This window comes from Gallus gallus, chromosome 9 (genome assembly GCF_016699485.2).
Source record: "Gallus gallus isolate bGalGal1 chromosome 9, bGalGal1.mat.broiler.GRCg7b, whole genome shotgun sequence".
Lineage (NCBI taxonomy): Eukaryota > Metazoa > Chordata > Aves > Galliformes > Phasianidae > Gallus > Gallus gallus.
The window spans coordinates 23502146-23526015 of NC_052540.1; the positions used below are offsets into that span (position 1 = coordinate 23502146).

The 23870-nt window shown below is 41.8% G+C and overlaps 1 protein-coding gene across 2 annotated transcripts in view; it reads left to right on the forward strand.

The window, feature by feature from the left end:
* Positions 1 to 5153: 5153 nt before the first annotated feature.
* WWTR1 (WW domain containing transcription regulator 1) overlaps positions 5154 to 23870 on the forward strand; it is a 43667-nt gene continuing 24950 nt past the window's right edge. For both annotated transcript variants that reach the window (XM_040705990.2, XM_003641786.5), the window contains exon 1: positions 5154 to 5710. In XM_040705990.2, the coding sequence (XP_040561924.1) occupies positions 5319 to 5710 (392 nt within the window). In that variant the 5' untranslated portion in view covers positions 5154 to 5318. The remainder of the gene's footprint in view (positions 5711 to 23870) is intronic.

Genomic DNA, 23870 nt, shown 5'->3' on the forward strand with positions numbered 1-23870 from the left:
CACTTGTTGGCATCTTGTTTCCTTTGAACTTGCTAATCAATTTGTTAAAACATTTAGCAAAGAGCACTAAATTCTCTTAAACTCAGGATGGTATGGTTTGTTCGGTGTTGTAAATGTTTATATTCTTTTAAGTACTGAGTAAACTCACAAAGCGGTGCTTTTCTTCCTCCTGTTGTTTACATCCTTTTGAATGAGCTGTGTATGATAGCAGTCCATTTCATAAAATATACTGACCCGAGTTTTAATTGATTCCCCCTCTCTAAGGCACATTTAGACTCCCTTACAAGTTTTATCTTCTCGTACTTCTGCTTGTCCCTGTCACACATTCCAGCAAGCTTTTAATGTACTGAACTGAATATTATTTCACCCTTCATCTGGCTTTCTGATTAATTTGATGTTTCTTGTATTCTATGGGGAAAACTGTTTTCATTGAAACAGGTATGAAGTTAGTTCAGATTTACACACATATATATATATCAGTATCTGAATTTTGGATTAGGCCTACGATTCTTCTAACAAAATCCTTTGAACTCTTAGGATTTCACCTTAAAAATTATCTTTTGAATGTAATATTCAAATGTATTAGACCTAAATATATTGCTATTGATGAAACGTGTATACGTATAAATTCAAAGGTATGAATATGATTCTCTTTTGGTTCTAGTTTATATAAGAACACCTATTTCCTGTATTGTGACTTTGTAATGTAACAATGGATAGTGCATAGGAAAGGAAGTCCATGATGAGGAATAGCCTGGTGAAACTCCATGAGTAAAACCATGTTCTTTCTTAGTTATCTAAATAAGGGGAAGGAAGTCTGCTGTCACTCTGTGTTTGCTTTGTGGTCAGAGTCTGGTATATTGCAGTACAATTGTTTTCAACACTGCTGCTGATTTTTTTTTTTTTCCAAGATAAATGTGAATTACCACAATTCCCACAAAAGTGACTTTTTTTTTCCTATTTAAGCACAAAGTGAGCTGTATTAGCAAAGCTCAATTTCATCACCATTTTAAGCCACCTGAGACAAACTGATGATGGTATGCCTGTGTACTTTCTTCCACTATCTTCTTGGGAACGGAGCAATGGAGCTGAAACACGCAGCCCCATCTCCAGTGTGGTAACATCTGATAGGGCTTTAGCTGCTTTTTCCAGATCACTGCTGCAAACTGTTCGAGTGTTCAACTGACTCTGTACTGGTGTGAATGAGCAGTGTTTGTGTGTCCCATTCCCCTGGCTTTGCTGTAAGGAGGGCAACCTCTGAGACACAAATATGGATGCAGTTTTTTGGTTAGTGCAGCTGTTTCTGAAATGAGTGTCTGTGCTGTCATCTGCAGATGCTCACATAGCCTTCTTGCCACTGACATAACACCAATTTACAAAATGACATGAACTGAGCTGACATAAGTTCTTTTCTAGCTAGCAGATTGTGTCTACATTTGAGGTTTTACTAGCCTGGAGATGTTGGCTGGGGAGACACGCTGACATAGCTGTTCTGGTGAAACTTGGTAATATACATAGCAGGTGTGCATTAAATAAACTACATCAAAGTTGGCTGCACAGGATATGCTTTGCATAGGTTCTGAGGTGCCAGCCAAAGTCTAAAAGCTGTTAGCTACATTAGAAATAAGTAGCTGTGAAGTGCATGCGAATGAAAATAGAATCTTAAGCACTAATCCCTTCGTTAAAAAACAAAATACATTTACATAAGCCTACCTTTGCTGCAAGAAGTCCCTTGAAAATGAGACTAATTTAGAACTACTACCAGGAGCATACTACATAAAAATATGGGTATTAAACAATAAGCAATTCTCACAAAAGCAAATATAAGCTATTAATTAGCATGACAAACTGCACAATGTTTTCAAAGTCTAAATAGGTGCATTAAAACACATGTACCTTTGTATAGTGAAACATTATGTACCGTGTTTACTACTACATTTTATTCCTTGTTCTCTATCATTTATTTTGGAGAAATAAAAACTTTCATTTTGCATATGGCTGTGCTTTGCTAAATTATATGTGAGCAAGTTGAAGTAGTCAATGACCACTGAAAGTCTCTGTGCAGCACATACCAAAGCAGAAGGCAGAAGTGTGAACACTTTCCCTGGTTAGCAGTGTGTGATTGTTACTCAGTTACACAGGAACCATGAGATTTTTCAAGGGAATCCTGAAATCTTTCTAATAGACATCATATGTGCATATTCATCAGTGCTAGCTTTCTTGGTTAGAAAAAAAAAGGAATCTTGATTAAAAATGATAACGGCATTTATTCTTTAAACCAATAGGTGCTCATTATCTAATCATACATTTGGAAGCGCACCTATTTCTTCTGATCTGTTTGCTTGGCTTTGCACTTGAGTAAGATAGAATTTGCCACTAGAAGATGTACTACAACTAGGTTATAGCAAAAGTACTATACTGTTATAAATCCTCCAGTTGTGTAAGAAAATGTCTGTACAATTCAAAAACAGTGAACAGCACGTGTAATTGAGATAATGTTATGCTCTTATTTTTTAACAGTGCATGACACTGTAATTAGAAGAAAGAAGTAATGATAAGAAAGCTTTTTACATCATTTTTGTTCCTTTATCACTTAATCCCACACCCAGCAAAATGCCATTGTCTCCCGAGGACCTGACTGTATTGAATCACTTCCTTTAAGTGCCAGTGGTCACATCCTATCTTTTGCCAAAAGAAGGAAGTTACTTGTTTCTAAAATAAGAATAATAACAACAGTGCTAAGGGAATTTGTGCTTACATTTTTAATCACTTTCAGACTAGTGGATGAAAATGCTTTAGCCCACACCAAGTCATACAATAGCAGCTAATCTCACTGTTCAGTAAAAAATAGAGCTGAAACACCAGTAAATACTACCTTGCTAAAGGAGAAAGTTCTAGTGGTAATAAGTACTGCTTAAGCTTAAAACAGATGGGTATACACTTACTCATGAGATGCAATCCTGTCTTCTGGAAGTGGTCTAATTAACGTAGATGAGATGACACCATGAAGGAGGTTGTCAGAGCCTTGTCTTGAATAGGCATATCATCAGGAGAGGAATGTAATGGGCAGATAGATGGGTGTGTCTCTACTAAAGGATACAGAGGCCTAGAGGAAGTGGAAAAACCCTTGTAAAGGCTATATGAAAAAGCACTTATGTTCAGATCATTATCTGTACAATAGACTGCACACATACATAGACAAACATCTAATATCCAAAGGTTTTAAACAAGGAAATTACAGGGGAAAAATCATATGGAATATCTGTGTAACTCTGGAGCAGGTGTTGCAATTAGCACTGCTGCCTGAGTTAGTAAAAACACCAGCAAGTCATCAGTAAGGAAGCACCAAAAGAATGGTACAAAAGATAGCAGGGAAAATTGTCAGAGAAGGGAAGTATGAACAAATCTTGGGAGTACTGGATTTCCTGACCAGAAATACAGCACATGTGGCAAAAAAAATACAAGAAGATCTGCTTGCCAATGAGATGTGAACAGGAAGGCTAAGGAAAAATAAATACGTGAGAGAGGAGATTTATTGGAGCAAGGAAATCAGGAAATGAAGAGCAATACGTGCTCCTAGGAGCTGATCATAGCTCAGATTTCATGTACAGGCTTCAACCATGAATCTCAGAATCTGCATTTCCCATATTCAGTGTGACACTGATCAAGGGACAAAGATTGTTCAGGAGCAGTGCGCAAGTTCTTGGCTGGAGAAGCCATGTGAAGTTCAGAACAGTGAATGCCTCTTAAGAAACAAGAGATTAATTCAGGAAAAAAAAAAAAATTACATACCTGAAAGCTTTCTCTCTGACTACTGAGGAGGGGGAGATGTTCTTACAAATCAGAATAGCTTAGAGACTGTCCAAGCTGCAGAAATAAAATGGAAAAAAAAAAAAAACAAAAAAAAAAAACCAAACATTACTAAAATAAAGTTCTATGTTAGTATAGCCAACATGGGATATCTTTGTGTGTGTAGTCATACAGGCACTGTATGCTTCCTATTACAAAAAGTAACACCGATTTTGAAACATTACTGTCATTATTCCTTATGGATGCAGTTATTGAGTTGAAGCAATTTTTTTCTCGTTATTATTCAAAAGTTATTCCACACAAAAAAGGCTTTTTTAATTTTATTTTAATTGTTATGAGAATAAAATGACAATAGATGGCAAAATTCACAAAAAAAAATGTATGAATGACATTTACATTGCAGAAAGCCTCAGGAGTGCATTCTGATCACAGCTTTGGCTTCTGGTATATACACTATGGGCTGCAAAGAGGCAGCTGGAATGGAAGCAGCCTCACAGCTGTATCTGCAGTATCACCAGAGGGTGAGCTGGGGAGATTTGCAATACGGCTCTTGATTAAATCCATACCTGCCAGCACAGGGATGAATCTTTTCTCAGGTATTCACAAGGCAGCTGTACGACACGTCCTCAATCACATGTCTTCCCCCCCCCCCCCGTTACATGGCCCTATTGCCAAAGCATCACTAAATTACACTCTGAAGCTACTATGCTCTTCTAAGCGTCATTTTGCTTCCAGAATACTGCCATGTATTCTGGAATACATGAGTTACATGTATTCCAGAATACATGAGTTTCCTGAACAACAGCTTAAAAACAAAGCTGACGTGGTCGCCAGAAGTCGTCTCCGCGTGTCACGAGAAGAAGCGCACCAAGTTCCTCGAGCACCGGGCTCCGCTCCGCTCCGCTGGGCGAGCACACAGCAGAACCCCGCGGTCCCCGGACGTGGGTGCGAGCCCGGGCCAGGCGCGCGACCGCCGGGCGCCGCGCTCAGCCGTCACGCCCCGCCCGGCGCCCGCAGCACCACCCTCCTGAGGGCCTCCGCAAACTTCGTGCGGGACGGAAGCGAGAGGCGGGTGGATCGCGCTGACAGGGCCCGGGCGGCTACGAGGGGTTCCCGGCGAGCGCAGCCCTCACCAGTACCGCACCCGAGAGCCAGACTAAAACCACGCCGTCCCACAGCGGTTCAGAGGATCCAAACTTTTCGCGGCCGTTGCATAACCGCGGGCGGGGCAGGGGCCGGGCCGTCGCGGGGGGGCGGTACAGTCCTCGCCCCAGCGCGGCCTGGGGCGGTTCGGCCCGGGGGAGGGCGCCGCGCTGCCCGTGGGCTGACCCGCCCGCCCCTCCGCCGGGACGAGGTCGCTGCTGGTAGTGTCGTGCCGCTGCCGCCCGCTCCGGCACAGCGACGCGCCTCTGGGACCGCCCAGCGCTCCGCGGGGTGCGTCCTCCACACAGCGGGGCTGGTGCCGGCCATCGCCCGCCCGCCCCGCCGTCGAGGCTGAAGGGGGGAAAATGAACCCCTCGCCCGCGGCCCCACCGCCGGGGCAGCAGGTGATCCACATCACGCAGGACCTGGACACGGAGCTCGAGGCACTCTTCAACGCGGTCATGAACCCCCGGCCTAGCTCCTGGCGGAAGAAAATCCTGCCCGAGTCCTTCTTCAAGGAGCCCGACTCGGGCTCGCACTCGCGGCAGTCCAGCACGGACTCGGGCGGCCCCCCGCCGCGGCCCGTCGCCGCGCAGCACGTCCGCTCGCACTCCTCTCCTGCCTCGCTCGTGGGCTCGGCCGCCGCGCCTCAGCACGGGCACCTCCGGCAGCGCTCCTACGACGTGACGGACGAACTGCCGCTGCCGCCCGGCTGGGAGATGGCGCTCACGCACACGGGACAGCGTTACTTCCTCAAGTGAGCGAGCGCGGCGCCGGGCGGGGGCTGCTCGCGGGGCGGGCGCGGGCAATGGGGTCTGTGGTGGGTGCGCCGGGAGAGAGAGAGGCCCGGGGCGGCGGTGGGAAGGGGCAGAGCGGGAGGGAGGGTGGAGGAGTCCCCTGCCCGCCCGTGCAGCTTCCCGGCTTCTTATGCTGTCCCCCCGCGCTGCCGCTTCCCTCCCCGGATCCGAACGCGAACGTTCGCGGTCTGAGCTCGGTGTCGTGTTGTGAGGAGTTGTGCGGAGCGCGGGACGGCGGGGTGTGCGGTCTGTGGGCGCGGGGCTCCCTTGCTTTGGAGACGTGTTTGAACAAACGTGACAGCCGAACTGTCTGTCCGCTATGTTTGAAGTATCTTATTCATGATGTTTGGAATTTGGTTCAAAGTAGCTTGATAGGGCTGGGAACAGACAGTAGTTGTAGTATGTGCTAAGGCAGCGGCACGTTATTTCGGTGGGCTCTGTATCTCTGCTCCGGATTCATTGCAGATGAAGTAGCACTGTGGTAACCTGGCAAAGGCACAGCTGCAGAAGGTTTGGAATCATAGAATGGTTTGAGCTGGAAGGGAACTCTAAATGCCATCTGGTCCCACTCTGCTGCAATACAGGGACACCTACAGTTCCATCAGGTGCTCGGAGCCCCATCCAGGCTGACTGGGAGCTTCTGCAGGGATGGGGCACCCACCACCTCTCTGGGCAACCTGTGCCAGTGTCTCACCACTCTTATTGTAAAAACTTTTCTCTTATATCCAGTCTAAATCTCCCCTCTTCTAGACTGAAACCATTTCCCCTTGTCTTGACACGATGGGTCCTGCTAATGAGTCTGCCTCCTTCTTTCTTTCGGCCCCTTTAGGTCCTGACAGGGTGTTCTCAGGTCTCCCTGGAGCATTCTCCAGGCTGAATGGCCCCATCTCTCAGCCTGTCCTGGTAGGGAAAGTGTTCCACCCCTTGGATCATCCCTTGCCCTCCTCTGGGTACACTCCAGCAGGTCCATCTCTCCCCTGTGCTGAAGACTTCACATCCAAATGCAGTGTTCCAGGTGTTTTCTAATGGAATAAATAGTGGAGTTGGGCTGTGGGATTGCCTACCCATTGCCTGTCAGAATAGGCATGTCTTGAGCTCATATGAGACTGCATGTCTGTGTGTATTCAGCCATACCAAGCACATGATAGGACTCGGGGAAGGCAGGGAGTGTTTCTTTCCTGCAAAAGCAACTAAATACATCATTTACATGATTCTATAATGATTTCTTTTCTTTGTGGCTTTGGAATCTCCAGACAGCCCAGTCCTTGAATTCCTTTGTATGCTCTGTGTTGTGCTTCTTGTCACCCTCAGATAAAAGAGTGCAAATACATTTCTTTCTGCCATTCTGTATGTCAGTGTGTGTGGGTGCTCACAAGGACCCAGATTTATGAGTCTGTTATTAATCTGGTTTATCACCTAACTGAGATATTATCTCTGTAATTCTCATGCATTTTTCTCAGTAGAGCAGTACAGAGGAAGGGGAGCTATGGATAGGAGCACTGTAGCAGGTTGTTCCCGAATAAATATTTTATATAAATTCTTGCTAGGGCTTGGCAAGCAAGTGTTTGCACTCCAGCTATAGATCACATAACATAATCTTTGTCTGCCATTTGGCTTTGACTGATATCAAAATGTGCTCACATGTTTTCACCTTCACCTGTCCCACATTTCTGACATAGATAGAGTGTTCCAAGATGCTGAATTCTTGTTGGGTCTGAAAGACTGTGGGTCCTGTATTAAAAAAAGCCATGGATAAAACCCCGCTGTGTCTTTCTTATTTTTCCCAAATTGTACCAACGGTAATACTCTGATTAACGACATCCTTTTAATATAAGGTAGATTTTTCATTGTGTCTGTAATTTGTTACCTAAATTAGTCTATTTGTTGTTTCCCCAGCTTTCTTTCTCCAGTGAGAACTTTCCTCATTTCTGTAAAAATTAATTGGAAAAACATATATATATTTTTAGACCTCAATGCTTCTGGATGTAATACCTAACTATAAATTGATCCTGTTTGAGCCACAATATTTTGCAAGTTATGTAATTTTTTTAGGTGAAAATAGCGTTTTCTGCAGGAATTTAAAATTGTTTATGGAGAGTTGCATTTAAAGCTATGCAGTGTTATGTAGGATTCAAGTTGGATGATGCAATTAGAAGTCGTGTTTGGTCAAACCAAGCATACTAGGTTCCATTTACCTTGGACAGTAAATTCAGGGGTTGTCTGTCAAAAAATTGTCATTTCTTTCCAGCCTGATGATAAAAATTTGGTAATATTCATTAGCAAAAGAAAATTGAGGAGAAAATGAAAAGCGTGCAGCCGGACTGTGTCCTATGATCTGTGATCTGCCCTGTGACCTGTAAAGCATGCCGTTTCTTTTATTTAGATATATTTTCAAGAACTGTTGGGTGAAAGTTGCAGTGGCCTCTCAGCTAGCAATGATCTTGGTTAGCACTGCTGACCAGGAACCAGCTACAACTCGCAGCACGCACACTCGTGCATGTCAGTTCCTGCAGAAGTTTTCTGGCTGGGGCTTGAAGAAACATAAGTAGCCTGGGGACCACTCCACCCTGTAATTAAATACCAAACCGCAGAAGTGGGGGATGGAAGGCAGAGTAATAAACACGCACTCACAGCAATGTTATCTAAAACATTTTTCCCTGTGTGCATGGGGGGAAAAAATTTAAGTGTGATTTATTTCTGATAAAAAGGATTTCTGGAAAGACAGGCCAACTGCCTTGTGTAGCTCTTGTGTTGGTAAGTGGGAATGTCTGTTGCCTATCGATCCACATGCAGAGCTGTGTACACATATTCAGCGAAAAGAATTTTTCAAGTATTATTTCCAGCAGTTTGTTTTAAGGCAGTACAGCCTCGTATTTGAAATGAAGACAAAGCTTTTAATGTTTTCTTGGTGCATGTAGAGTGCTTTGTGATCAGAGTGTGATTTCATTCCAGAAGGTAAATAGAGTTACGGTGCTTACACTGAACACATTTGTGAAACTTGTTGCCACTTCTATGTGCTTGTTGTTTTTTTTTAATGGTACAGTGAACGTTTGCCATACCGGGACATATTTGCCAATAGAAGCCTGGTCAAGGGCAGAGAGGGCTAATTGCTTTCAGTCTGTGATCTGCTTGAGATGTTTGAACCTTTCCTCCTGGTTTCTGTTGGTTAAAAAGCTTTTCTTAACGCACGGACAGTTTTATGTTGCTGAGCAGGTCCAGCAGAACTTTGAGTCAAAAAAGTAACACAGATACTATGAGAATACTTTTTTTTTTTCCATGCAAACAACAAAACTGGTAATATTAAACCAGTTAAAGTGCTTGAGTGATTTCCAAATACAAGTTTTCCATGAGGGCAGTTTGTGTTAGTTCTGCAGGGGCTGTAATATTTGATGCCAGCAGTGGTCCTTGTAGAAAGATAGTGCCAAGCTAGAGGCCATACACTCTTGCTGGTTTTGGTGTGGTGTGTTAGAGAGAGGCACTTATTAGGGAAGAATAGAGCTTTCGGAGCATTTCATACACACCATAGGGGTTTGTGTTTTCCCCTTGTACCCACTGGTTGCTCAGGTGTGACTTAGTGGTCCCTTTGTGCTTGCATTACTGCCCTTGGCCATGCTCCTTTGTTCCAAAGAAATTATGCTGTGCAAGACTGTTCTGAGATGCAGTACTGCAAGCGATGCCTGTCTGAAACTGATGCACCTACCAACTTATTTTAAAGAGTTCCAAACAGATAGGAAAGCTGTGATACAATATTGAAGTTTGCTCAATGGAGATTCAGATATAACTCACCTTTGTGCTTCATATTAGAGATGCTCTGGGAGGTACACACCAAAACTAAATTTGCAAGCTGTGTTTGACAGTGTTAGAATGCTATCTGTCTGCTCTGTTAACTCATCAAATTCTGTTTTACTGATGTTGTTAAAAAGCCAGAGGACTTTCTTAACTTCTGTGTGGCTGAGAATTGCATTTTATCTCCCTGTGTATATGGAGCCAACTTGACGTGCAGAGTAATTTTGACCTCTCGGTGTCAAAGCTAGGCCAGACCTCACTCATGGCAAAGGTTGACTAGGTGGGCTTTGTCTAGGGGAGCTCTAATAACATCAAATAAGTGATCAAAAAATCTCCTAAGGATCTGTAAGCCATGTTTTTCCTCTGAATTTGGTAGTAGGAATGGCTGCAGAGTTTCCAAAGAAAGTTAGTAATTATACTTTTTCTAATCCAGATAGTGTCTTCTCATGATCAGTAGTTTATTTTCTCAAAATCTAAAGCAGTGTAAGCTGTGGTGCTTAATAAAATTCAGTGGTTAATATGATGGTTAGAATGTGGTGTTTAATAAAGGGATAGCAGAAGCGGGTCTGGAATAAAATTGCTTTGAGGATGTGTTCAATTTGCAGGAAGTGATGCAGTTCCTGGATTTTCTGTGTTAGGATATGAGCTACATTTTCACTGAGCTGTAAAGGGTCAGAGAATAAAACTCAGCACAGGGCTGTGCTGAAGCTGGAAGTGTTTGCCAAGAAGAGTTTCCTCTGAAGAAATACACAAGAAGCTTGTTGTGAAGGTTTGTCTAAACGCAAAAGTTGTATTAAATTTAGGTATGTGCACTCCTAAGTGATCTAGGAAATTGGTGAAAACCCTTCTATAAACAATATTTTGTTGATAGAAAATTGGATATATTGGACTGATGTACATTTTTAAGCTAGTAATTGCTAATTACTGTACATGTAGAGAAGTGCACTGGCTTAGTAAAATTTACCTTAAGCCCACTGTTTAGTCTTTTTGTCAATCCTGAAGAATTGAAGATTGTTCAGAAGTATTTGTTCGTTGATGGATGATAATAATCACATATCCATTTCATAATATGAGCTTAAAGTATAATTCTTGTGTGCATAAATCAACCAGAAAAGGATATCAATTAACATATTTTAGGAAGAAATGTATGGAATAGACAGAGGTGCTAATGCAATCATGAAAATGTTTTTCTGGAAACATCTAAAGGAGAGTTGGCTTTATGAGTAGTTTGGACTGCTCTAGGTAGGAATGACTAGTTGTTTTTATAATTTATGTGTGCTACAGATGATCTGCCCTGGTCATCATAGAACGGCTTGTGTTGGAAGGGACTCCAAGGATCATCAAGCTTCTGCTTGCAAGCATCCACCCCTCCGCTACAGGCAGGGCCACCAGCCTCCAGTTCTGGTACTAGCCCATGTTGCCCAGGGCTCCATCCAACCTTGTCTCAAACACCTCTAGGGTTGGAGCATCCACTGCCTCTCTGGGCAGCCTGTTCTAGCACCTCACCACTCTCTGTGAAGAACTTCTCCTGACATCTAATCTAAACCTTCCCTCCTTGAGCTTAAAACCATTCCCTCTTATCCTATCACCGTCTACCTGAGTAAAAAGTGATTCCCCTCCTGTTTAAATACTGGAAGGCTGCAGTGAGATCTCCACGCAGCCATCTCTCTTCTCCAGGCTGAACAACTACTCTATTTGTAAATAGGGGCTAGGACGCAGAGCCATCTGCTTCTTAACCTGATGGACCACATCCACACCAAGAGGCTTTGCTGCGCAGAGCATACCCCAGTCCCTTCAGCCTTCAGTGTTCTCTCTCAAAGCTTGATGGAGCTGGTGGTGAAGCCTTGGCTTGCTTGCTGTTTGCGTGCTCTGGGTGAAGGTGACAACCTGTTTAATTTCACTTGCTCCACTTGATTTTACCCGTACCTCCTTCTCTTCATATATGGAAATTCTCACAGGACAAGAGCTCCTCTGTGATGGAGCACGTTTCATGTCCCGGGGCCTAGTGTGACTAGCAGATGCAGATTGTATGGAAGCAATTAAATCTGAAGGAAATGTAGTGTGGGCTGAATTTCAACACACAGACTTCTGGCATTTCCCCCCTCTTATTTAGAAGGAGGGAGGGAGAGAAGTGGGTGCAATATGGGGGTGGGGGTGGATCGTGTTGCATTTGTCAGGGTCAGAATCCAGGCACAGTGTTAATTGTAGTGCCTGTGACTGCTGCATGAACTCTGGTAACGTAAAGCTTAGGGACATAGCACTGCACTGCAGCATCCTCTGTTTCCCTACCTGTGAGCATCCTCTGAGCGGGTGTGACTGAATCTACTGCAAGGAGACAGAGTAGTGCTCGTTAAAGATCTGGACAGAATGTATTGCATTAGAACTGCAGTAATTGTGTGGTGTTACTTCGAGGTGCTGCAGCAGAAGTGGGGCTGTGGATGGGGAGCTGGCTGCCTACATTTCCCGGGCCTGCACTGGCCATCACTGCACAGCACGGTGGCAAAGCCATGGTCTGGGAGTAGCTCTCCCTGCTGTGCTCATCTGTCCAGAGCCACGCACCGCCTGCAGCACACTCTGCTTGTGAGCCAGAATGCTCGCTCTTTTCACTGGATTTCAGTGTGTTCCTGATCCAAATAGGTGCAGTGTTCTGACAGCACTTCAGGTCGGTGTGTAGAAGAACACAACCATGGAACATCTCAGTTTTTTTCTACACTGCAAGTAATGCTTTTTGTACCTATGATCAACTTTCCCAGTCTTTCTGCTGTCAGTGTTTTTATTAAATGCTCCATATTCCTATTTTTCAATGCTTGACTGGTGAGCAATGGTGTAAGCATCACAAAATGAAGAAGTAAGTCAATAAAACTCTTCAACCTCTTTAAGGTTGTATTAACATCTACCCTGTTTCTGAAATTGAGAATTGTATCTGAACCATGAGATTGCTTGTTTATGTGAGATTTTTAAAGGCTGTGGTCAGGCTTCAATTTAATCTGCGTGTTTTGTTTAAAAGAAGCTCTCAGAACCTGACTACTTTCCTCAGGCCTGGCCCAGCTGCCTGGTCCTGCGCTGTGGGACTCCGTGCTGTCACCTGTGATGCTGCTGCCGGAGAATTGTGTCCATCTGCTTTCTGGTAGTGTGTGTGAGGCAGCGGATTAGTGATCAAGGCACTGACACACAGCTCAGAAGTGCCTATAGAGATTGATAATGCCAGGCATGAGCATGTTAAGAACTGATCAGCTTCTGTTCGTATTGATGGAAAATTTCTGTGCATAGAAACTGTGAGCATACGGGAGTAAACATTGAATTTTACTCCATGGGAGTTGTTTCTTACAGTGTAAGCTTGTTGCCGTGCCAAGCACATGCAGAGCCACATCCTGGTGAGGCCGGCTCAGCCCTGGCCCACCAGCAGCAGCAAGATCCCAGGGCTCACAGGTAGGACCATGGCTGCTCCTCAGTACCCTCTGCAGGCTGGCTCTCAGAAACTGGTGAGCGTTTGTGCAAAACACATTCTACATCCAAACATGTTTGGAAATAAAACAAAGTTTTTCACAGAAGAGACTTAGCAGTCGTAAGAGGAAGGGAGTTGCCTGAGTGCAGTTTATTAGTTTTACAGACCATGTTTTTAAAAGTCTTTTTTTGCCTGAAAAGTAATTTGGTGGATGTGGTTTTGATGCCTCTGTTTTTGGAAGGAGGAGGAGTTTGGGTTGTCTGCTTGACTGGACAGCTGGGACCAAAGCAGCCCCTCAGCTCAGCATCTGGCCCTAATGACTGCTGCTCCAGCCTGCAGCGGGCACACAGAATAGGACTGTCCCACAGCCTCCTCAGCACAGGCTTTGCATCTGTACATGAGTGCAGCCTGTACTGTGTGGCCATCGCTGCATGGCTTCATGGAGAATGCAGTGAAAGGTCAACATTTCTGAGCATGTCAGAGCAGAATTTAGTGTGGGAGTTCTTCACAAAAGGTTCTTATGTCACATTTAGTTTTGTCACTATATTTTCCTAATTGCTTTTGACATTCTACTCATTCTACTGTATATATTCAAACAGCAGTGTAACTTCTTTTGCCTTTAGAAGTGAGGAATTTTTTGCAGATTAATTTCACAGGCACATGTCAAAAATGAGGATTTGATGTGAAGTTACTGTGAGGACTGTGGGTCGAAGGCTGATGCATTGGTTGGTGTATGTGGATGCAGCGTGTGACTCCTGTGAGCCCCATGTGCAGAGCCATGGCTGCCAGTACCCTCGTGCTGCTCTGGGGGCAGTGCCCAGCTGTGGGGTTGCTTCTCAAAGGGAGCTGTCTCAGCCCTGATGTCACCCAAATGTTAGATCTTAACTGTAGAAAAAACACCTTTTTCCTGAGAGGTGACAGAGGGTTCTTCTCCATTCCTATTTTCTGTAGACATTTTGATTTAATCTGCTGCTGAAAGACATTACAGTAGTGGAGAATCAATAAAATTATGCCACTGCTCTGGTCACCATAAGGCTGGATGATGGAAGAGGTTTTCTGGTGACATTATTTACATCTTGCTGAAAATACGATGATAAAAGGTTTGTGTTTAGGAGAAATTAAGGCATTGCTGAAGATTCAGCACTGAGGGTAGTCAGTGTGTTGCAAAAGGTATCTAAAAGGTATCTTAGCAAAGCTAGGAAAGATTCTGTTTTTAGATGTGTGCTGTTCTCAGGATTAAAACAAACAAACAAAAAAACCCACCTTTTCCAGTCATCCCAAATGTGAAAGCAGAAAATCCTCCATCAGTCCTCGTATTTAAAGAGAAAGGGGGGCACAGTTCCAAAAATAAAATAAAAAATAAAAAATAAAAATCACCTATTTATGAAAATTTCTGGAGCTGCTGATTCTGCACTACCTTTCCTTCAATTATGTTCTGCTTGCATGTTTTCATTTTTTAATTTACTCGAAGTCCACCCACTCTGCTACCCTCCACAAAATAGATAAAGAATGTGAAAAGGTCAGTTTCAAAGTTATTCTGATAGCCTTGTGAAAGCCTCTGCAGGCAGTTGTTGGTATAAGGATTGTGGATGTGATCAGCAGTAGCAGAGCTTCAACTGAGGGTCACCCAGCCAAAATTCTAAACATTTTAATAGTCTTGGGAACACTGGTTGTTTTTCCTTTCCTCTTGATTTTTATTTACATACGTACAGGGGAAAATAAATTCCCTGGGAAGTCTGAGACATCAAGCAACAGATCATTTTTTTTGATGTTGCACTTAGCTGTGCATAGTTCAACACATATTTAATCTTAGAATTAATGGTTCACTTTGGGTTTAGGGTTTTGTTTTTGATTTTTTCCTAAAGACAATTCCAGCAGGTTTTCTTGCTGCATGAAAAGTCTTTTATGGTTGTTTTATAATTCAGTGGAAAGAAAACAAGCTGATGTAATGACAAGGCAGGGGCTGAGCTACTCTGGTAGTTTAAAATGTTTTTATCGCCTCTACAATCTAAAATTAAAAGAAAACAAAGGAAAATGTGAGATTGGGTTTTCTGAATTCTGCACGAGTGACATACTCCGTGGGAAGATCACGTTGACTGCGATTAAAGAGTCCTTGCAGCATGCAAAACCATCAGAAATTAATCTGACCGAGTGAGCTGAAGTCTCCAAAATCTGCCTTTGAGGTAATGCAGGGATTTAGATCCAACTGAGCATCAGTGCCACTTGTTCTACAGTCTTTGCAGATTCATTGCACAGAGTAATTCAGATACGTCTGATAGTTTGTAACTGCTGACGTGCTGCTGGACCAGTGCCAGCTCAACAGCCTCAAGCGTCTTCATCCCAAGCTCTTAAATGGATTCTAGTCTTTTGATTCCAGAATACAAATTCTCTCCTAATACGTAAATTTGGCTAGTTGGAGATGATTTTTATTTTTCTTCTTAATGACTGTACTAAGAATGGTGGGAAAAAATATCTCAACTGAAGTTCTTGGGGCCACAGAGAAAGAGCATATCACTGCAAAAATTCCACCTAATGCAGACGTGATGTTTGTCCTGACTTTGTTTGTTGTTACGCATGTGAGTGTTGCAGCCTGTCTCTTAAGACAGTATTTTAGATACTGACGGAAGGAAAATGTTCTCTTTGAGTCAAAGCTCTGCCAGCCATTAAAATTGTAATCAGTAAGTGATTTTTTTACATAAATCACTTTTTTTAATTAAAAAAAAAGGGTGTTAACTGCTGAGAGATCAGCAGTTTACAAATGATTTACTTTATCCCAGTATTCCTCTGACAGTAAAATTCCAATGGGGATATGCTGGAGTCTTGGCTTGGTGGACCTGAGTAAATCCTGCTAACTTTTCCCCTACTCTGAATTCTCAAGAAAAAAAAAAAAAAACAGGATACAGAAACCTATGTGTCAAGAATGGCAAAGCTGGCACCCTGACTTCATTGCCATTGTAAGCCATGGCTTTAGGGGCACATACGTGCTGTATGTCCCATGTCACAATTCAGTTATACCTAAAGTAAAATGCTCTCTAATCCCAACCATGTTTCAGCTGATAGCAGCTGAAGTGAAAAGAACAGTGCAGAATGACTGTGCTTACCTATCACTCAGGTAAGGATCTGAATACTTTTGTTATTGCAGATCATGAAAGTACCAACAAATTAAAATTTAACTGGTAAAATGTAGTAAAATAGAATTGCTTTATTCCTTTCCTTGGAGTGCCAGTAAAGCATCACAAATCCTCATTAAGATGACAGAACTCCTTGCAGGTCATGTCTTTACTTGCATTCTCAGAGAGTGTCTTTTGACTCTTAGTAGTGAGCTTGTTTCTAACTGAACAGTGCAGTCCACTGTGAATCATTGGGATACAGCTATCCTGGTAAGTGTCTGGTATTTCTGTACATTATTATCAACTTGAGGGAAGTCTTGCTTGTCCATACATATACTTAAACTTTGGAAAGGCAGATTTACTTATGAGTAGAATACATTCGATCAGAATATTACCGCAGTGTCAGTATTGACAGTGGCTCACTTCCTTCAGCAAAATCTTATTTAAAATCCTGACCTCATTGTAAAATGCTCAAATTATGTACAGTGAGTAGAACTGTCACCTTTCCTTGGCTGAGGTCAACTATCAGCTAGCAGACATTGTTTCTTTATTTTGGAATGGTTTTGTCTGGGCAAAGATTTGGACTTTTAACCAGATCCTGTTTTTCATCTGTTTTTGATGGCAAATGGTTGCATTTCCCATCCATTTGCAAACAGTGACTGTCTGGCAGGATTTCCTGGATACATGGTGGTTTCAGATTATAAAAGGCAAACTTTCTGAACTCTAGTGATTAATGTGGTTATTTGTATGGACTTCTTTTCCATGGGAGCCAATCAGTTCATCCTATGGAAGGTGGAAATAAGACCCCAGAACAGTTCATCTGCTAGCTAATGACCTCTATCTTGAATCACAAAGAAAAAAACAGTTGAAGTAGGATAGCTTTGTGTACTGAAATTTTCTGAAGAGCAGGAACCAATATTTTGTGAATCTACATTTTGTAAGAAACTCCCCCAAAAACTATTTATACCCTGATCCATTTTTATTTAGCGGAATGAGGTATTGAGGACCTGTGGATCAGGAGTTATGTGAGCTGAACACAATTGATAATGGGAGCTGACTGTGAAAAGTACCATTTATATATTAAACCTTCTTTTATATTCCAAACTGTCCTTGAAAATTAAAAGCAGGGATGTAATAAAAACATGTAAGTCTGCAGACAGTACAGGAAACATTCAATTTCTCTTTCTTTTCTTGTGAGTCCATTCACTAGAAGCAGTGTGATTTTTTCCCGAGTGTGTACGTCAGGTAGGAGATGAACCCCTTGAAATTTTCCCATGTGCTGAGGGAATCTTCTAAATGGTTAAGTATGGAATCGTAGAGAAGGTGTTGATGTTGATGACAGCCAGGCAGAGGCCCACAAGACTGCAGGTGTGCCTGCTCTGAAGTTTGGAGTAGAAAATACTTTATTTCTGTAGCTAAAAACCTTTTTAAAAAGTGTACTTACGTGTATCACAGTGATCTGAAGTGCTTGACAGTTCTTCAAATCACAAAGAGAAGGGAGTCCACCATGGTTAGTTAAAAAGCAAAATATCAGAGATTATAGATACAACAGTGGGTTCAACGCATGAATTCTTTGGTCACATAGACACCAGTGTTGGGAAAAAAAATCCATTCTTAATGCACGTGCAAAGTGTACATTGCTTGGGAGACGTTAATGGTGATTTTCTAACAGACTCAGAAAGCAGAACTTGAAATAAGAGTGTAGACTGCAGGGGACCCTCAGACCAAATTCTGCAAAGTCATCCACTTCTCTGCCCTGGATGATGCAGTGGGATGCAACCTTACAGGAGAATTTTTCTTATGTCCAGTTTTGGATGTTTGTATTAATAATCTGTTCTTGCGTGAATAAATATCTGATTCTTTATGAAGAAGGGTGTTCTTTGTTGTTGGTTAGCTTTGTTTTGGTTTTGGTTTTTACTAGAATGTAGAGTAAGTTAAAATACTATTGGTTTTCCTAGAAATGCCAGCTTGGTAGTAAAAGAATATTTATGAGATGAGTTGACTCTCCTTTCTTATTACAGGAAGTATTATATTTTGTTTATGTACACCCTGATTGCTCACAAACATGCTAACTTCTGACAGGGCTTTTCTGCTGGTGAAAAAGGAATTGGAATCACAGAAGATGAATTCAGCCTCTAGATCAAGTAGAGGACAATTAATTATTTTTCATTCTGCAGCCTATTTAACAACTTCAGTAACTTCATGAATCAGAAAATGTCTCATGTATCTCTCAAGGGAGTATTTTGTTTCGGATTACTATTTATTTCCCCAAATAAAACAAGTGTGCTTTTTAATCGGATCATTAATATGTATCTTTAAATGATACAGACATCTATCGAACAAATGCATTGACAATGTTATATATTGCATACATTAAACAATTCCATTACAATGTTGTATATAATAGTTGCATTCAGTGCCCTTTTTCCTTTTTCTCAAGGATTGGAATTTCATCCAAATCCTAAAGGTTAAGTTGTCAATAGAACTCAAAGGGTGTTTTGTTTCCATTTGTATAACTAGTTTAATGTTTAAGTCTGCAGCATATGCTAACAATAGGATCAGTCGGTTATGGGGAAGCTTAGTAGGACATCCTTAAGGTTCTCCTCAAGGTAGTGAGTTGAAACTAATACAGAAAAAGAGCAACTATTTTCACTCAAGAAGTTATTTTAATTAGTATTTAGCATAGGATAGTACATATCCAAATACTTATGTGATGTTCCAGCTTCAAGATTAGAGATTACGATGATGTGCAATAGGAAAACAAAGTCCTCAGCGCCATCAGTTTAGTAACTGCATTGTGTCTGCTTGTTAAAGCTTCATGAAATCTTCATGAAACATTATTGCTGCCTGAAAAAGCAAGCATTGTGGATACCATTAGATAAATCTGCAAGTTGAAGTACTGTAGGCAATTGCTTGGGCCTACTACAAGAATGAGTTGTTGAACTGTTGAATGTTAGTTATTAATTTCTGCACTTCCAGTGGTGAAGTGATTGAGAGATTCTGTTTTTACATGCATTTGTGTCCTTCTGGTGATACCATGATGTCTGATATCTGAAATCTGGTGATATCTGATATCATGATATCATGATATGTCCTATCTGGTGATATCTGGCGATATCACGAAAGATAAAATCTTTTCCTTCCAACTGCTGAATTGAAGCAAGCAGTATAAGTGAAATCACTAACACACAACTTTAAGCTCTTCTGTCTAATAGGTGCTTTGTCCTCATGTGCATATGCTTGTTTATTGTCTTTTGTAAACTATTATTATTATTTTGGTTATGAATAGGGGAAACTTTTTTTCTGCTTTGCTGATAACTGATGAATCATACCAGGGTATCATTAAATGCTGAAGTTAGGAAACAATGCTTAGCAGTCGTTCCAGCTGCTGCAGTGCCTACCGCCATCTGCATGAGGGCTGTCAGCAGGGCCCACCGGGACTGCTGTGATGCAGCCCGATCATGGGCTGCCACCAGCAGTTCACTCTGAGATGCCCTAGGCATAAGCAGGATCTCTTACATTGAAGGGAGAGGAGTTGTAAAGGTTCTTCGTAGTGAAAAGCTAATATAGTGTGTGATTGTTGATTTTTTTTTTTTTTAATAAAATGAAAGTACAAAAGTATCATGGTTGATTTTCATTTATTTTTCCAGCTGTGCCCTCCTCTTCCAGAAAACACTAGACCACAGCTGCATTTGAAATAAACTGAACATAACCCATCCATTTCCCAGTTCAAGCTGTTCTGGCTGCAGAGTGCTGCTGAAAGGAGTAGTCTGGCCCTGCCTCATATTCCCTGCTGCATATTTCCAAGCCTTTTTCTCTATTTTATTTTGACTTACAGTCATGGGACTTCAGGGTCCATCAGATCAACCTTTGCATCTAGCTGAAAAGTAATTAGCAGGGTTTGTTTCCAGGCTCAGCACATTGACAGAAGAATTCATTCGCTTGACCTTGCCACATGTAGTCATTAGGCCTCACACAGAGGGAATGGTGAGAGGTGTCCTGGAGCTGAGGACTAGGTAGGCTACCTGTTAGTTGTACGTGACCAGAGTTTATCTTCTGCTGCTAGATCCCTTATGCTACTCTTGGCTGAAATACTGTGTGGTTTGGACCTGGTGGTGGTTTTAGCAGGTATTGCACTGCAGCACCATGAACAGGCTCACTTAATAGATCAGGATGTTGATGACCAAGGCCATTTCTTTTTTTAATTTCAGAACCTATCAATTTGTTTAAAAGTATGCTACATCATGCGGTGCCAAAGCACTTCTGGTGGAATCTTATTTGAGACCAAACTTCCTTTTTGCACCCTTATTTATTTATTTATTTATTTATTGCATACAAAGGACAGAGGGATAGAGAGAAGTTGGGCAATGATTTGGCTCTGCCTACCGAGATGTAAACAGATTTCCCAATGTTTGATAACGATGGTGCAGCCGGAAGTAAATGACTGGATGGTCTCCAATGCAATCTGAGCTGTCATCCTGCTGGGAGCAGATAATGAGTCAGAACGTATGGGTTGTTCATGCTGATGAGTCATCAGCTTCCCACTTGCCCTGAAGCAGCTTTACTTTGATGTGGCTCAGTCACAAAATCCACTCTTAGTCCCTTTGACAAAGGCCCAATAAAAGACTCCATACAAGTTCTACAGAGTTAGCCTAACTCTGAGCTTGTGTTGTTTCTGTTCAGAGCACACTTGCAGGATAAAATATTTTGAATCAGTTCTTTCTCCTTAATTACCCTTAAACTTCATTTCAGAGAAGTAGATCTGAGTTTCCTAATACTGAAAAAAACAAGATGATCCTAAAATAGAAACCATAGGAGCACATTTGTTGTTGGCGTTAGTACAAGCAGAAAAAGAATGAATATACTTCATGCTGCTGCTTGCTAATTTGAACTGAGCTGTTTTGGCAAGGTTGCAGTGAAAGTTGGTGAGCAGAGCCTAGCAGTGAAAAAACGCAGTACGGAGCAGTAGCTCAAGTGGTGGAAAACACTGAAGTTTCAAAGCATGAAGCAGACACTCAAACAGGAAGCACTGAACAAAACTTCAGATGTGACAAGTGAAAGAGAATCTGTAAGTCCTAATAAAATACTGAGTTACTGAAATCTGGAGCAATGCGTTAGGTTTTTCTCTGATGAGGGGCCACCATTGGGATACCATTTACTGCTCACTGAGCTTGTGCATCATAGGAGATGCACAGAGACGTTATTGTAGAATTTATTAATTTAGACATATCTATTTTATCTTTCTGTATAGGTGCTATTACACCAGGATTAAACACATAAAGCAGTTTATAACAAAATTATTCCATATGTAAAACTGGGAGAACCAGCATAAAGTCAAGGCCTTAGGGGATGCTGTGGCCAAGGATTTAACTCACCTAAAACTAGTTCTCTCAGTGACACTGGGAGTTAAATGCTCAAATGCGTAAAGCTCAGGTTTTAGGAGAAGTAAAGCTGTTGCTGTTTCCAGGCCTATTGCCCCTATAGTGCATTTTAAGAATGAAGTCAAGATTTCTAGTACATATTATTACTCCTTGTCTATAGCTTTGTTTTCTGGTCATTTTTATAGGCTCCGCAGGTTTCAGTTGCATGGATTTCCTGGTCATCGAGCACATTGGAGATGTTTCTTAACCTTGTTTTTGTCTAGGAGATAAAGGCCCTTTCTCTTGGATGCATCCCTGAACGTGGTATTTCAGAGCCTCCTGAAAGCTCTTGGAGGCTGGAGAAGTGTAGCTTCCAGGGTGCAGCTCTTCGTTCAGCAGGAGGTAGAGCAGGAGCACAACATGGATATGTTTAAGTCGTCATCAGTCATCTTTGGGATACCAGTAGGCTTGATTTCTTTCCCTCCATACATCAAATGGGAAGATAAAAACTTGAATATTCTCTGCATGTGATGGTAGCTCTTCCCTGAACCAGAAAATGAGTGATGGTATTTTGTTGTCTTAATGCCCATGAAGAGTGAGAATGTTACTGAGGAAAGGATCTTCAGTAACAGAAGAGAACTTTAAAATTGACCATTTCAGTATTCACGTGTGGCTTTAAGAACACTTCCTGCCACTGCTTGTTGTCTGTGGTTGGTGGGTCTAGGTAAGGGCTGCAGGTTTGGAGTTAGGCTGAGGAATATGTTCAAACAAGTTAGAGATTGCTTAATACAGCTGACTTCATAAAGCCTTTAACTTGTGCTTCAGGTTTTGCTAACAAGAGTTGATGCTTTCAGTTTCTCACGATAAAACTAACAGGAAAAGAAAAAGAAAAAAAAAGTCTTAATTTGAACATTTTGCAGTGTTTACATATAAAAAAATATTGGAAAGAGGAAAATCTGTTTTGATACAAACTACAAAGAGGCAGTAATTGTTTAATTGCTAGCACTTGTGTTTAAAAATATTTTTCACTGTTTGGGGAATGATCTTTTCAATTATACGTGGGTATTTCAAAATCCATCGCTTTGATTAAGTGTAGCTTCTTTATTTGAATTAAAATGCCAGAGAAACAGAACAATGGAGCCTTAAATAAAAATGCTCTTCAGTTCACTTAGATGTAATTGGAACTTACGGAAAACTATTACTTTAGAATAGCCCATTAAATAGCCCAATTTATTGCTATACCAGCATCTTTTGTTTAGAATGCCACTTCTTTTGGAAGAAAGATCATTTAACTGAGCTGGATATGAGAATTCTTGTACTTGAAAAATAGTACAAAAATAAAAAGAAGAAAAGTCTCAAATGTGCTTAAGTTTTACAGTGAGAGAAGAATGAAATCATTCAGTGCTAGCAAGAAAAAAATGGTGGATGATTTCCTTGTCAATAGCAATGATTACATACAGTAAATATGCTCATAGCTTTGATAAAAGAAAGTGACTCAGCTGCTTAGAGGCTGAGTTGTAGACAAGCGTTGAAGTGAAAGTGTGATCTTCAGTTGCAGTGTTGGAACTGTACGTTGCATGTAAAATATTAGGAGAGGGATACGGTCAAACTGATTAGAGGCAGTGCAGCTTTTTTCTGTTCTTTAAAAATTTGTTCTGATTGTTCTTTGTTTTGTTTTGTTTTCTTTAATGTGGATATGTTTGTTTGTTTTTCCTGCTTGTAGTTCACTTTATTTTGGTAAGGTCAGCGATAGAGAGTAAAGATTTTGAACATGGTAACATGGCAGTAGATGTAAACTTGCTTGTAAAGTGCTGCTGGATGTCAGTGGAGTCTGAAGATGTGGTCTCAGCTTTAATGACAATGCAACCATAGGTTAAAGAAGCAAGAAGTTTTGAGACTGAGATCAGTAAGGGGGAAGTTAGGCATTGCCTTTATCAATGGTGGATTGGAATGGTTTTTCAGGCATTGAGCTTTTAGAAGCTTTATCCTTCCTTATATGTTCTACTGAAAGGCATTCCTCTTTAGAATAGCAGAGGAAAGCCTCACTGCATCTAGCCAGTGATCAGCATCCTGGCTGGCTGCTGGGGCAGAAGGCAGGGCATGCCGAGATGGAGTCAGGTGCAGCAGAGTCACAGGGTAGGTACCAGGCTATCCACTGCTTTCAGGTAGCTCCTTTGTTTTTTTTTTTTTTTCTCTTTTTGTACTTTGCTTGTTACAAGGGAGTTACATGCTCATCCTTGAGTCCTTGTTCTGGTAGGCGTCTAAATTGATACATTTCAGTGAGAACCTTCAGGTGCAACTAAAACACAGTCCCTTCATCTCTTTAATGTGACAAAAGATGTGTTACAGTAATCTCAGGTGTTAGTTATCTGGCGGTGGTTTTCAGCGTTATGTACGTAGGTGAGACTTTACCTATGGA